The sequence below is a fragment of the Eretmochelys imbricata genome, chromosome 6 (assembly GCF_965152235.1).
Source record: "Eretmochelys imbricata isolate rEreImb1 chromosome 6, rEreImb1.hap1, whole genome shotgun sequence".
Taxonomy (NCBI): domain Eukaryota; kingdom Metazoa; phylum Chordata; order Testudines; family Cheloniidae; genus Eretmochelys; species Eretmochelys imbricata.
Window position 1 is genome coordinate 2,879,246 of NC_135577.1, and position 14,744 is coordinate 2,893,989.

Genomic DNA, 14,744 nt, shown 5'->3' on the forward strand with positions numbered 1-14,744 from the left:
TTCAAAGCAGAAGTTTCCTCACAACATGCTTTCAACAGTCTTACTGACTTCTTAGGTCAGGACCCCTCCCCCAGTCCTATGGCTGCTTCCTTTCTCCTTTCAGATGCACTGAATCAATGGGCAGAGAGAGAGAGGTGCCTTGGGATGTCTGCCCCTTCTTCTTATAGTCCTATCCCTCCTTGAGAAACATTTCCAGCTGGTTTCCAGAAGACAAAATGTCTGCGTAGAAGGATGTTCCCTGCTGCTTTTTCCTCACCTTTTTAAGCTACCTTTCTTTCCGTTCCTGCTTGATGACTCTGGTCACTGTTTAGATACAAAATTAAGCAGAGCACTCGTTTCTTTGTTTAAGACAGACCAATTTTCCAGCCTCAGTTTGGAACATGTATTTATAACAAGTTACAGTGTAATCTTATAACTTCACATACTTTATCAAAAAAATTATATTAATATTTGTGGTGAGAGCACGACTATTTCTATTTGACTCATAGATTTATTTAGCATATAAAAGTTGAGCTCTGTTTGCAGATAATATGCATGGAAGAGGGATAGTTTTGTGAACTGCAGAAGTTCATAGCATGCCACAAATTCTGTTTTACATCATCACTGCACATATTCAGGAATTGTTCCTGAGTAACCAAATCACACATTTCTTCCAAGCTTGTAATGCCTTCTCCCCGTCACCCACTTATCTAACAAATCTCTCATTTCATTTACATAAGCCATATTACTCAATCAAGATCCCCACTTAAGACTCCTGAATTTAACCCTGTAGGTTTCATGTGTAATATGAAACTGTTTCAAAACCAGTTCCTTAAATTTACCATAGTTGAAGCATCATCAAAAAGAATCATCAATAGTAATCTTAATGAATATGTCCAGAGCTCTTTCAGTCAATTTTGTGACCAATGTGGTCATATTTTGATTGTCAGGAATTGTATGGAGGGCGCACAGTCTCCCTTCAAGAGGTGGGCAGACTCTCCGATCCCCCCTCAGCTTCCATCTGGACTTCCCTCTCTGGGCTCCCCTCTGGTTCTGACATTTTCCAAGGAAACAAATCCTTCTCCTGGATCAGGTCCCTCCTGACCACAGAAAACTCTGCACCCGTGTCCCTTAATCCCAGGGGTACTTTCCCATTCAGTTTAACAGCATGCATATGCTCACTGCATGGTTGTATAGAAGCCACCTTAACAAATCCTGTGTTGAAAGAGGCAGCAGCCTGGCTGATAGAGAGATATGTACAGCTGTTTGCCTTCCACCGCCCCCTCCCCCAGTATTAATACATAATCTGGGTTAATTAATAAGTAAAACATGATTTTATTAAATACAAAAAGTAGAATTTAAGTGGTTCCAAGTAATAACAGACAGAACAAAGTGAATTACCAAACAAAATAAAATAAAACATGTAAGTCTAAGCCTAATACAGTGAAAACTAAATGCAGCTAAATCTCACCCTCAAAGATGTTGTAATAAGCCTCTTTTACAGACTAGACTTCCTCCTAGTGTGGGTCCAGCAATCACTCACACCCCTCTAGTTACTGTCCTTAGTTCCAGTTTTTTTCAGGCATCTCCTTGGGGTGGAGGGGCTATCTTTTGTGCCAGTGGAGACAAAATGGAGGGGTTTCCAGAGGGGTTTATATAGTCTCTCTCTTGTGGAAGGAAACCCGTTCCCCTCTCGTATGCAGAATCCAGCTCCAAGATGGAGTTTTGGAGTCACATGGGCAAGTCACATGTCCATGCATGACTCAGTTCCTTACACAAGAACGCTACATTCCCAGGAAAGCTCAGATGTGGATTGGCGTCTCTCAAAGTTCATTTTTAGCTTAAGTGTTTCTTGATTGGGCATTTCCAGAGAATAATCTTTTCTCAAGAAGCTGTCCAACTGCTTTACTGAGGCTACTTAAAATCAAACAAGTACATAACAAGTATTCATAACTTCGAATACATCCATGCAAACAGAATGAATATATCCAGTAGATCTTAGCCTTTGCAGAGATATGTTACATGGCCTATCTACCAAAAAACATATTCCAGTTCTGTCATATGTACAGCTATGAGCCTATTTCTAGAAAGAATTATGGGGTGCAATGTAGCACTCTATTTCACAGACTATAAGTTATAGGAAATAAATATAATTAACAAAAGAATGAGAAGGGAGCTGGCCTGCTCAGAGATACTTTGTTCCAACATCTGCAGAGATGCTGCAGAGATCTTGAGTGTTAACCACCAGTTTGAGGAATATTCTCCTTTTTGCAGCTTACCCTGACCTTGGCATTTTCAGTGAGGACTGCCCCAGGCAAATGTGGGTCACCGGAGGCACAGAAACCAGGAGGAGGAGTTATGAGCATGACTGTTAGAGGAAGTAGGAGCATAGTGTTTCCTGGGCACAGACTGGGGTGACAGACTTTGGATGCAGAGATTGCTGGTTTTTGGTTGTTTCTAGTGGTGTTCAGGGAAGCAGGACTTTGTATACAGTCTTTGTAACCCCTCCCCCACAGATTATACAAAAGAATATAGCTGACTTGGATCATCAATTTTTCCTCCGAATACAATTGACCCAGCAATGCCTCACAGGTTGGGACCACTTAGGGGAAGGCGGCACCAACATTTCCTGGAGCACTTATAATGCCAGCCAAGCCTGCACACCCTTGTGGGATAATTTCTAAAACCATAGTGAAGAAGGGAACAGTCATTACTGGGCCTGCCTTGGAGCTCCTTGTGGAGAGGTGACGACCACAATGTCCTTGTGCATCTGCAGCCATGGATCAGTGCATGGGACCATCCCTTGGGGGACCTACACTTTCATGTCAATTGAACACTGCTGTCAGTCAGCACCGCACCTTTCGTGTTACTGGGATATTTTCTAGGTTGGTGGCTGTGACATACCAGGGTCCAACTCGGACTAATCAGCAGCTGTGTCACACCTTCCTGTAACCTTGCAATGCCTTGCTGAAGTGGCTTCCACCTGGGCCACTCACAAACAACCGTCAAGCATGGAAATCACACCCAAGGCATGTGTGTGTAACGACAACCTGGCCAGGAATAGTTGGGTTACACTAAGGGTATGTCTACACTATGGAATTAGGTCGAATTTATAGAAGTCGTTTTTTTTAGAAATCGGTTTTATATATTCAAGTGTTTGTGTCCCCACAGAAAATGCTCTAAGTGCATTAAGTGTATTAACTCGGCGGAGCGCTTCCACAGTACCGAGGCAAGCGTCGACTTCCGGAGTGTTGCACTGTGGGTAGCTATCCCACAGTTCCCGCAGTCTCTGCTGCCCATTGGAATTCTGGGTTGAGATCCCAATGCCTGATGGGGCTAAAACATTGTCGCTGGTGGTTCTGGGTACATATCGTCAGGCCCCCGTTCCCTCCCTCCCTCCGTGAAAGCAAGGGCAGACAATCGTTTTGTGCCTTTTTTCCTGAGTTACCTGTGCAGACGCCATACCACGGCAAGCATGGAGCCTGCTTAGGTAACCGTCACCGCATGTCTCCTGGGTGCTGGCAGACGCGGTACTGCATTGGTACACAGTAGCAGCAACCCATTGACTTCTGGCAGCAGACGGTGCAATAGGACTGGTAGCCGTCATCATCATGTCCGAGGTGCTCATGGCTGCGTATACATGACCACAATGTACTTGTGCATCTGCAGCCATGGATCAGTGCATGGGACCATCCCTGTGGTGACCTCACCTTTTCATGTCAATCGAACACGTCTGTCAGTCAGCACCACACCTTTGGTGTTATTGGGATATTTTCTAGTTTAGTGGCTGTGACATAACAGGGTACAACTCAGAGTAATCAGCAGCTGTGTCACACTGACCTGCAACCTTGCAATGCCTTGCTGAAGTGGCTTCCACCTGGGCTACTCACAAACAACTTTCAAGCATGCAAACCGCACCCGATGCATGTGCGTGTAACTACAACCTGGCCAGGAATAGTTGAGTTACACTCAGGCTCTCATCACCCTTGGTTATACTGTAGGGGGCCCCAAGGCACTCCCCAGTCTTCTATTTCCCTCCCGAAATGTCCATCCTGTGCTCCCCAGTCCTCTCCTTGACAATACAAGTTACGTTCTCCATTATTTCTTTCTCAGCACTAATATGCATACAACTCTCAGACATTTGTATTTAAACACACTGGATTAGATAAAACAATAAAACAAAGCTTATTGAACAAAAGCTAGATTTTCAGTAAGTGCAAATGAGAAGGCAAAGAAGTCACACATGATAAGAAGAAAAATAGAGCTAGAATGCAACTTGTGCCTAAGTTAATAAATGATGTGAAATTCAAAGCAAAAGTTTCCTCACCAGATGCTCTCAGCAGTCTTACTTACCAAACTTCTTAGGTCAGGACCGCTCCCCCAGTCCAATGGCTGCTTCCTTTCTCCCTTCACATGCAGTGAATCAATGGGCAGGCAGAGAGAGAACGAGAGAGAGTGGTGCCTTGGGATGTCTGCCCCTTCTTTTTATAGTCCTGTCCCCACTTTGAGAAACATTTGCACCTGGTTACCAGGAGACAAAATGTCAATGTAGAAGGATGTTCCCTTCTGCTTTTTCCTCACCTTTTTGGGCTACCTTTGTTTCCCTTCCAGCTTAATGACTCTAGTTACTATTTAGATACAAAATTAATCAGAGCACACATTTCTTTGTTGAAGAGAGACCAGTTTGCCAGCCTCAATTTGGAACATATATGAATAACATGATACAGTGTCATCTTATAACATCACATATATTATAAAACAAAATGTATTAATATTTGTGATGAGAGCATGATTGTTTCTAGTTGACTCATAGATTTATTTATCATCTTAAACTGAGCTCTGTGTGCAGATAATATGCATGCAAGAGGGATAGTTTTGTGAACTGCAGAAGTCTGTAGCATGCTGTGGTCTCCCCCTGAACTCCTCTGGTCATCATGTGGTCTCCATCAAGCAAAATGAGTGAACCTATCTTTCCTACCTTGGGGAGTAAGCTAGCAAGGGAAGGACATAGGATACCGTGGTGACTGGCATGCTATAAATAGCTAGATAATTTGGAGTACTCTTACATGTCTTAGAGGTTTTACATTCCACCTATTGGGGTCAGGACAATGAGGTGATTCTGAAACCAGGAATGACTGAGACGATATCATCTGCAGCTGCAAACAATTAGTACGTTTTACCTGTATCTAATTTTCTGTTCCTTTGATTCCAAATAACTTGCTAAGACTGGTTGAAAATTTTTCTTAAGACCTTTTTTATGGGAAATTTTTTCATGACATTATTTTCCCCTGGAATTATCAGCTTTCCATCAAAATAAAAAACTACCATGCTCCCTAAACCATGGCTGTGTGACTCTGCTGAAGTTCCAGGGCAGTTCAGCAAGAGGAGAGACCATCATGCATAATAGGGGGATGTAGTGCAGCCTGGGAGCCTGGCCCATGGAAGAGATTGGTGGTGTGTGGTATCTGAGGCACCTCCGTGGTATTTCCGAGTCGAAATATTAAGTTTTTAGCAAAAAGATTTCGGTCTCCACAGAAAAAAACAACCCTTTGTGGATCAGGTCTACACAGTACCCAAGTTGCACTGAAAACATTAGGCTGAAATATACCGTAACCTCATACTCTGTAACTCTGGTAGAATTTGCATCATTTAATAACACAGTGAGAAAGAGTAGGACAAATTAATCCCCAGGGCACCAATTACACCAAGGTGGCTTTGGTTCACTGAATGCATTAATTCGGTGTTGTGTCTCTCTGAGCTCAGGTATTCCCAGTTGCTTCTGGAATCATGTTCCATAGATCACACATATCAGTATAAAATTTTCCACGTGCTCCAAACTGGCAGTTTCTACTGATGGGGAAATGTCACCACATCTCTCTCTCTCTCTTCTCAGCAGGTACATGCTATTGTCCTGAATTACAGTCACACACACATGCAGGCACGATGTTTATCAGCAGGTATTGAATTTAGGACCTCCAGCACTTAACGCCTCAGTTCCAACTCCTACCCCTTCAGCTAAAGGAGCGACCTTCTGGGTTGGAAAAAATAGACAATTACATAGTCACCAAAGCCAGGGCTTTCCATTATGTCTCTGGATTTTCATACAGGCTCAAGTAAATGCAAAAAAAGCTTAATTAGCACAGTAAGCAACTTTAACCCAAAAGGACATGCCAAGCCATAGAGCTCCCCTTGCCCAAAGACGGTAGAAAGATTGACACTATTTTGCTCTCACCCCTTCTTTCGGGAAGGAATAATCTCTTCAGGCTGAGATGGTTTTTACCCCAATTCTGTCACAGCAGAGTCACAAGTCACTGTTGGCTGCTGGGATTAGTGAACAGGAGTGCCCTTGTGTGGGGCATGATTATCCTTATTCTCTGTCATTGTATTTATGCAGTGTGTGTTTTATCGAACAACTGGAAAGACCAGATGTGAACAACCGGTTCTGTGGACTAAGCTCTTCCCTGAGCAGGTACTGATGTCCATGAGGAAACTGATCTCCATTTATCTTCATTTACTTCGTTACAGAGAAGGGACAGGTTTTCTGCACCATCCACCTGCCCACATCTCTGTAGCAGCCTGATCTCTGTTGAGAGGAGATGGAAAAGGGAAATCACTCGGAGGTGACTGAGTTCATTCTCTCAGGACTGACAGATCATCCGGAGCTGCAGGTTCCCCTGTTTGCGGTGTTCCTACTGATTTATGGTATCACCCTGCTGGGGAATGGGGGGATGATCTTGTTAATCACAATTGATCACCGACTCCAGACCCCCATGTACTTTTTCCTCAGGAATTTGTCTTTCTGTGACCTCTGTCTTTCCTTGATAATTTCCCCTCAGATGCTGCTGAATTTCTTAGCCGAGAGGAAAAGCATTTCTTACACTGCCTGCGCTCTGCAAATGCATCTCTCTATCATGTTTGGAGATGCTGAGTGCCTCTTGCTGGCTGTGATGGCATTTGACCGTTATGTGGCCATCTGTAACCCACTGCTCTATGCGGACACCATGTCCAGGCAGCTTTGTAAAGGGCTCGTGGCTGGGGCATACGCTGTGGCAATGGTGGATTCAATGATAATCTCGTGTTTTATATTTCAGCTGTCATTCTGCAGCTCCAACATCATCAATCATTTCTTCTGTGATATCCCCCCACTGTTGGCGCTCTCCTGTTCTGACACCCACATCACTGAGAAAGTGATCTTTACTTTCGCGTGCTGCGTTATAATGAGCAGCTTTGTGACTGTCCTCCTCTCCTATGTCTATATCATCTCCACCATCCTGCAGATTCCCTCAGCCAAGGGCCAGCACAAAGCCTTCTCCACCTGCACTTTCCACTTGGCTGCTGTGGTTCTGCTTTTTGGCACCCTTCTCTTCATGTATTTACGTCCCACCTCCAGCTATTCCATGGACAGAGAAAAAATAGCCTCCCTGTTTTACATGGTGGTGATCCCCATGTTGAACCCCCTCATCTACAGCCTGAGGAACAAGGAGGTGATAGATGCCCTGAGGAAAGCAATCAATAAATTCCTAAGAAATTCTTGATTCTGGTTAACTCTGTACTGGTTGAGTGATGGGGAGTGGAAACAGGTGAATTCAATTTAATTTTGCAGAGCTCATGGTAGTATTGTTCATTCTTGTATTATTATCATTATTAATTTGTTGGTAGTCCAACAAGTTCTGCAGGCCCCAACTGCAATCAGTGGACAAAACCTAAGGAAAACTCACAGGTCCAGAAAGAGAGAATGATTTTTATAAGCTGGTGTCTAGGGGCATCCACCTAGAGGGAGACATGTTCAGCTTCATGTCTCAGGACATCAGGTGGCAGTTCCAAAGGGATTTCTGTGACCCAACCCGTCACACAGAATTTAGGAATAAAATTGCAAAACAATGTGTGTGGGAGGGTGGGTAGGATGAGGGGAAAGCAATGGACGTGTTGTTCCTTGACTTAGGAAAGCTTTTGACACGGTCTCCCACAGTATTCTTGCTAGCAAGTTGAAAACGTATGGGCTGGATGAATGGACTATAAAGTGGATAGAAAGTTGGCTAGATTTTCAGGCTCAACGGGTAGTGATCAATGGCTCCATGTCTAGTTGGCAGCCGGTATCAAGTGGAGTGCTCCAAGGGTCGGTCCTGGGGCCGCTTTTGTTCAATATCTTCATAAATAATCTGGAGGATGGTGTGGATTGCACCCTCAGTAAGTTTGCAGATGACACTGAACTGGGAGGAGAGGTAGATAGGCTGGAGGGTAGGGATAGGATACAGAGGGACCTAGACTAATTAGAGGATTGGGCCAAAAGAAATCTGATGAGGTTCAACAAGGACAAGTGCAGAGTCCTGCACTTAGGACGGAAGAATCCTATGCAGGGCTACAGACTAGGGACCGAATGGCTCGGCAGCAGTTCTGCAGAAAAGGACCTAGGGGTTACAATGGACGAGAAGCTGGATATGAGTCAATAGTGTGCCCTTGTTGCCAAGAAGGCCAATGGCATTTTGGGATGTATAAGTAGGGACATTGCTAGCAGATCGAGGGATGAGGTCATTCCCCTCTATTTGACATTGGTGAGGCCTCATCTGGAGTACTGTGTCCAGTTTTGGGCCCCACACTATAAGAAGGATGTGGAAAAATTGGAAAGATTCCAGCGGAGGGGAACAAAAATGATTAGGGGACTGGAACACATGAGTTATGAGGAGAGGCTGAGGGAACTGGGACTGTTTAGTCTGCGGAAGAGAAGAATGAGCGGGGCTTTCAACTACCTGAAAGGGGGTTCCACAGAGAATGGATCTAGACTGTTCTCAGTGGTACCAGATAACAGGCCAAGGAGTAATGGTCTCAAGTTACAGTGCGGGAGGTTTAGGTTGGATATTAGGAAAAACTGTTTCACTAGGAGGGTGGTGAAACACTGGAATGTGTTAACTAGGGAGGTGGTGGAATCTCCTTCCTTAGAAGTTTTTAAGGTCAGGCTTGAGAAAGCCCTGGCTGGATGATTTATTTGGGGATTGGTCCTGCTTTGAGTAGGGGGTTGGACTAGATGACCTCCTGAGGTCTCTTCCAACCCTGATATTCTATGGTTCTATGATTTTATGAGAGTACAAGAACCAATGGACTTTAATTGCACCAAAGGCGGTTTAAGTTGGACATAAGGAAAAACAACCCAACAGTGAGGGTAGCTAAGGATTGCTGCAATTGAAGTCCATCAGTTCTTGTCCTATCCTTCCCCTACTCCCACTTTGTTTTGAAATTTTATTCCTAAATTCTGTGTGATGGGTTGCGTCTCAGAAACCCCTTTGGGACTGCCACCTCATGTGCCTAGACTACCTCTGAGCCTGTTTTCCCTGCCAACTTGGGACTTCAGTACCTTAACTGGTATGAGCCAGGTACGACTGCCTGCTGCAAACCCAGATCCAAGTCTGAACCACTTCCCGCACGAGCTGCATGCTTAACTGAAAACAACTATCTCCAGCACTCAGATGCCCAGCTCCCAATGGGTTGCAAACCCCAATAAATCCGTTTAAACCTGTATAACATTTATACAGAGTAAACTCATGAATTGTTCGCCCTCTATAACACTGTTTGCCACCCCCACCCTCGGTATTACTTAATAAGTAAAAAGTGATATTATTAAATACAAAATGTAGGATTTAAGTGGTTCCAAGTAATAACAGACAGAACAAAGTGAATTACCAAACAAAATAAAATAAAACATGTAAGTCTAAGCCTAATACAGTAAAACCAAATGCATGTAAATCTCAGCCTCAGAGATGTTCCAATAAGCCTCTTTTACAGACTAGACTTCCTCCTAGTATCGGTCCAGCAATCATGCACACCCCTGTAGTTACTGTCCTTTGTTCCAGTTTCTTTCAGGTATCTCCTTGTGGTGGAGAAAGTATCTTTTGTGCCAGCTGAAGACAAAATGGAGGGGTTTCCCAGGGGATTATATACTCTCTCTCATGGGTGGAAACTCCTTCCCCTCTCCTATGCAGAATCCAGCTCCAAGATGGAGTTTTGGAGTCACATGGGCAAGTCACATGTCCATTCATGACTCAGTTTCTTACAGGCTGAAGCCACATTCCCAGTGAAGCTCACATGTGGATTGGTGTCTCTCAAAGTTCATTTTAGCTTAAGTGTTTCTTGATTGGGAACTTACAGAGAATACTCTTTTCTCAAGAAGCTGACCAACTGCTTCACTGAGGCTACTTTAAATCAAACCAGTATGTAGCCAAAATTCATAACTTCAAATACAAAAATGATACATGCATGGAAATGGGATGAATACATCCAGATTATGGTAACCTTTGAAGAGATATGTTACATGGCATATCTTGCATTAAACATATTCCAGTTATGTTATATTTACATTCATAAGCATATTTCTACAAAGCATTATGGGGTGCAAAGTCACACTCTGTTTCAAGGACTATAAATTATATGAAATAAATAAAATTAACAAAAGAATCGGGAGGGAGCTGGCTTGCTCGCTGTTGGTTATTTCCACTTGTGTTCAAGGAAGCAGGACTTTGTGTCCATTCTTTGAAACCTCTCCCCTAAGGATTAGACCAAAGAATATAGCTTACCTGGGTCATCAATTTTTCCTCCTAATCCATTTGATCCTGCAATGCCTCACAGGTTGGCACCATCTAGGAGAAGGGGGAACCAACATTCCCTGGAGCACTGATAATAACAGCCAAGACTACACACCTGTGGGGGATAATTTTTATCATAGTGAAGAAGAGAAGAGTCATCACTGGACCTGCCAGGGATCTCCTTGTGGGGAGGTGATGACCATAATGTCCTTGTGCATCTGCATCCATGGATCAGAGCATGGGCCTATCCCTGTGGTGAGCTCACCATTTCATGTCAATCAAACACTACAGTCAGTCAGCACCACACCTTTGGTGTTATTGGGATATTTCCTAGGTTGGTGGCTGTGACAACCCAGACTAATCAGCAGCTGTGTCACAGCTGCCTGCAGCCTTGCAATGCCTTGCTGAAGTGGCTTCCACCTGGGCCACTCACAAACAACCGTCTAGCATGCAAATCACATCCTGAGCATGTGTGTGTAACTTCAGCCTGGCCAGGAATAATTGGATTATACTCAGGCTCTCACCACCCTTGGTTATACTGCAGGGTGACCCCAACACACTCCACACTCTTCGATTTCCCTCCCAAAATGTACGTCTTGTCCTGCCCAGTCCTCTCCTGGACAATACAAGCTACATTGTCCATTATTTCTTCAATAGCACTAACATGCCTTCAACTTAGTTTCTCAGACACTTCTATTGAACATAACAAAACAAAGTTTATTGACCACAAAGATAGATTTAAGTGAGTTCAAATAAGGAGGCATGGAAGTCAGAGATGGTTACAAGAAACATAAAGCTAGAATGCAACTTGTGCCTAAGTTAACAAATGATATGAAATTCAAAGCAAAAGTTTCCTCACCACATGCTTTCAGCAGTCTCACTGACCAAACTTCTTAGGTCAGGACCCCTCCCCCAGTCCAATGGCTGCTTCCTTTATCCCTTCAGATGCAGTGAATCAATTGGACGACAGAGAGGGATGCCTTGGGATGTCTGCCCCTTCTTTGAGGGATGCCTTGGGATGTCTGCCCCTTCTTTCTTTAGTCCTACCCCCCCTTTGAGAAACATTACCAGAAAATGAATTATCTATGTAGAAAGATGTTCTCTGTTGCTGTTTCCTCACCTTTTTTGGGCTTCGTTGGTTTCCCTTCCTGCTTGATGACTCTGATTATTGTTCAGATCCAGAATTAACCAGCACACGCATTTCTTTGTTTAAGACAAACCAGTTTCCCAGCCTTACTTTGGAACATGTATTAATAACATGATACAGTGTCATCTTATAACTTCACATACATTATAAAAAATATTAATATATACGACGACAGCATGACTATTTGTAGTTGACTCATAGATGTATTTCACATTTTACAGCTGAGCTCCGTGTGCAGATAATATGCATGCAAGTGGAATAGTTTTGTGAACTGCAGAAGCCCATAGCATGCTGTGGCCTCCCCCTGAGCTCCTCTGGTAATGATGTCCATCAAGCAAAATGAGTGAACCTACATTCCCTACCTTAGGGAGTAACCTAGCAAGGGAAGGACATAGGATACCATGGTGATTGGCATGCTATAAAGAGCGAGATAATCTGGAGTACTCTTACATGTCTTATAGGTTTTACATTCCACTTATTGGGGCCAGGACAATGAAGTGATTCTGAAACCAGGAATGACTGAGACGATATAATATGAAGCTGCAAACACTTAGTACATTTCACCTGTGTCTCACTTTCTGTTCCTTTGATTCCAAATTTCTTGCTAAGGCTGGTTGAAAATTTTTCTTGAGAAGTTTTTTTGATGGGAAATTGGATTTTCTATTTAACTACATTTTAAAGAAATTATCTTTTCCCCAGAAATTATAAACCTTCCATCAAAATACCAAACACCCTCCTCCCTACACCAGGGCTGTGGGACTCTGGTGATGTTCCTGGGCAGCTCAGCAAGAGGAGAGAACATCATGCACCATGGGCGATATCGTCCAGCCTGGGAGCCTGGCCCAGGGAAGAGATTGGTGGTGTGGAGTGTCTGAGGAACCCCAGTGGTATTTCCAAGTCGAAATATTAAGTTTTTAGCTAAAAGATTTTGGTCTCTACAAAGAAAAAAACACCACCCCTCCCTGTGTGGATCAGCTCTTCACAGTACCCAGGTTGCACTGAAAACAGCAAGATGAAATATACCCCTAACCTCATACTCTGTAACTCTGGTAGAAATTGCATCATTTAATAACACAGTAAGAAAGAGTAGGACAAATTAATCCCCAGGGCACCAATTACACCGAGGGTGGCTTTGGTTCACTGAATGCATTAACTCGGTGTTGTGTCTCTCTGAGCTCAGGTATTCCCAGTTGCTTCAGGAACCATGTCCCATCATTCACACATCTCAGCACACCAGCACATCTCTCTCTCTCTTCTCAGCAGGTACATGCTATTGTCCTGAATTAGAGTCACAGACACCACAGGGATCAGCAGGTATTAAATTCCAGACCTCCAGCACTAAAAGCCTTAGTCCCAACTCCGACCACTTCAACGAAAGGAGCGATCTCCTTGGTTGGAAAATATAGGCAATAACATAGTCACTGAAGCCAGGGCTTCCCATTCTGTCTCTGGGTTTTCATGCAGGCTCAAGTAAATGCCAAAAAGCGTAATTAGCACAGTTAGTAAATAATCTCATCAGACTGGGATGATTTTCACCCTGATTCTCTCACAGAAGTGTCATTACTTCCTGATTAGTCAACAAGAGTGTTTGTGTGTGCAGCATGGTTAACCTGCGTGTCATTGTATTTGCACAGCGTGTGCATTTTATCGAACACCTGGAATGACCAGCTGTGAACACCTGGCTCTGTGGATAAGCCCTTCCCGGAGCGGGTACTGATGTCCATTGAGAAACTGATCTCCATTTATCTTCACTTACTGCATTACAGAGAAGGGAGAGGTTTTCCGCACCACCATCTGCCCATATTTCTGTAGCAGCCTGATCTCTGTTGAGAGGAGATGGAAGAGGGAAATCACACGGAGGTGACTGAGTTCATTCTCTCAGGACTGACAGAACGTCCGGAGCTACAGGTTTGGGCTTTTCCTACTGATTTATGGTATCACCCTCATGGGGAATGGGGGGATGATCTTGTTAATCACAACTGACCCCCGACTGCACACCCCCATGTACTTTGTCCTCAGTAATTTGTCTTTCTATCACCTCTGCCTTTCCTCGACAATTTCCCCTCAGATGCTGCTCAATTTCTTAGCCGAGAGGAAAAACATTTCTTTCACTGCCTCCGCTGTCCAAATGTCTCTCTCTCTATCGCTTTTGGAGATTCTCAGGGCTATTTGCTGGCTGTGATGGCGTATGACCGTTATATGGCCATCTCTAATCCACTGCTCTATACAGTCACCATGTCCAGGCAGCTTTGTAAACAACTGGTGGCTGGGGTGTACACTCTGGGGGTTTTGGATTCAACGATATTCACGTGTTTTACATTTCGGCTGTCATTCTGCAGCTCCAACATCATCAATCATTTCTTCTGTGACATCCCCACACTGTTGGCACTCTCCTGTTCTCACACCCGCATCAGTGAGAATGTGATGTTTACTTTCGCGTGCTGCATTATAATGAGCAGCTTTATTCCTGTCCTCCTCTCCTATGTCTATATCATCTCCGCCATCCTACAGATCCGCTCAGCCGAGGGCCGGTGCAAAGCCTTCTCCACCTGCACTTTTCACTTGACCACTGTGGCCCTGTATTTTGTTACCCTCCTCTTCATGTATTTACGTCCCACCTCCAGCTATTCCATGGACATGGACAAAATAGTCTCCATGTTTTACTCGCTGGTTATTCCCATGTTGAACCCCCTCATCTACAGCCTGAGGAACACGGAGGTGAAGGACGCCCTGAGGAAAGCAATGAATAAACTCTTAACCAATTCTTGAATTTGTTTAACTCTGTACTGGTTTAGTGATGGGGAGTGGCATCAGGTGAATTCAATTCCCAGCCCATTGCAATGTAATTTCGCAGAGCTCATGGTAGTATTGTTCATTCTTGTATTATTATCATTATTAATTTGTTGGTATGCCAACAAGGTCTGCAGGCCCCAACTGAGATCAGTGGACAAAACCTGGGGAAGACTCACAGGGCAAGAAAAAGAGAATGATTTTATAAGCTGGTGTCCAGGGGCATCCACCTAGAGGGAGAGATGTTCAACTTC

The 14,744-nt window shown here is 44.0% G+C and overlaps 1 protein-coding gene and 1 pseudogene across 1 annotated transcript; both read left to right on the top strand.

The window, feature by feature from the left end:
- The first annotated feature begins 6,575 nt into the window (after positions 1 to 6,575).
- LOC144266030 (olfactory receptor-like protein COR4) lies at positions 6,576 to 7,514 on the top strand. The gene has a single exon (XM_077819167.1). It carries the CDS (start codon positions 6,576 to 6,578, stop codon positions 7,512 to 7,514), a length of 939 nt encoding a protein of 312 aa, XP_077675293.1.
- A 6,022-nt stretch (positions 7,515 to 13,536) lies between these two features.
- LOC144265906 (olfactory receptor-like protein OLF2) lies at positions 13,537 to 14,469 on the top strand (annotated as a pseudogene).
- The last annotated feature ends 275 nt before the right edge of the window (positions 14,470 to 14,744 follow it).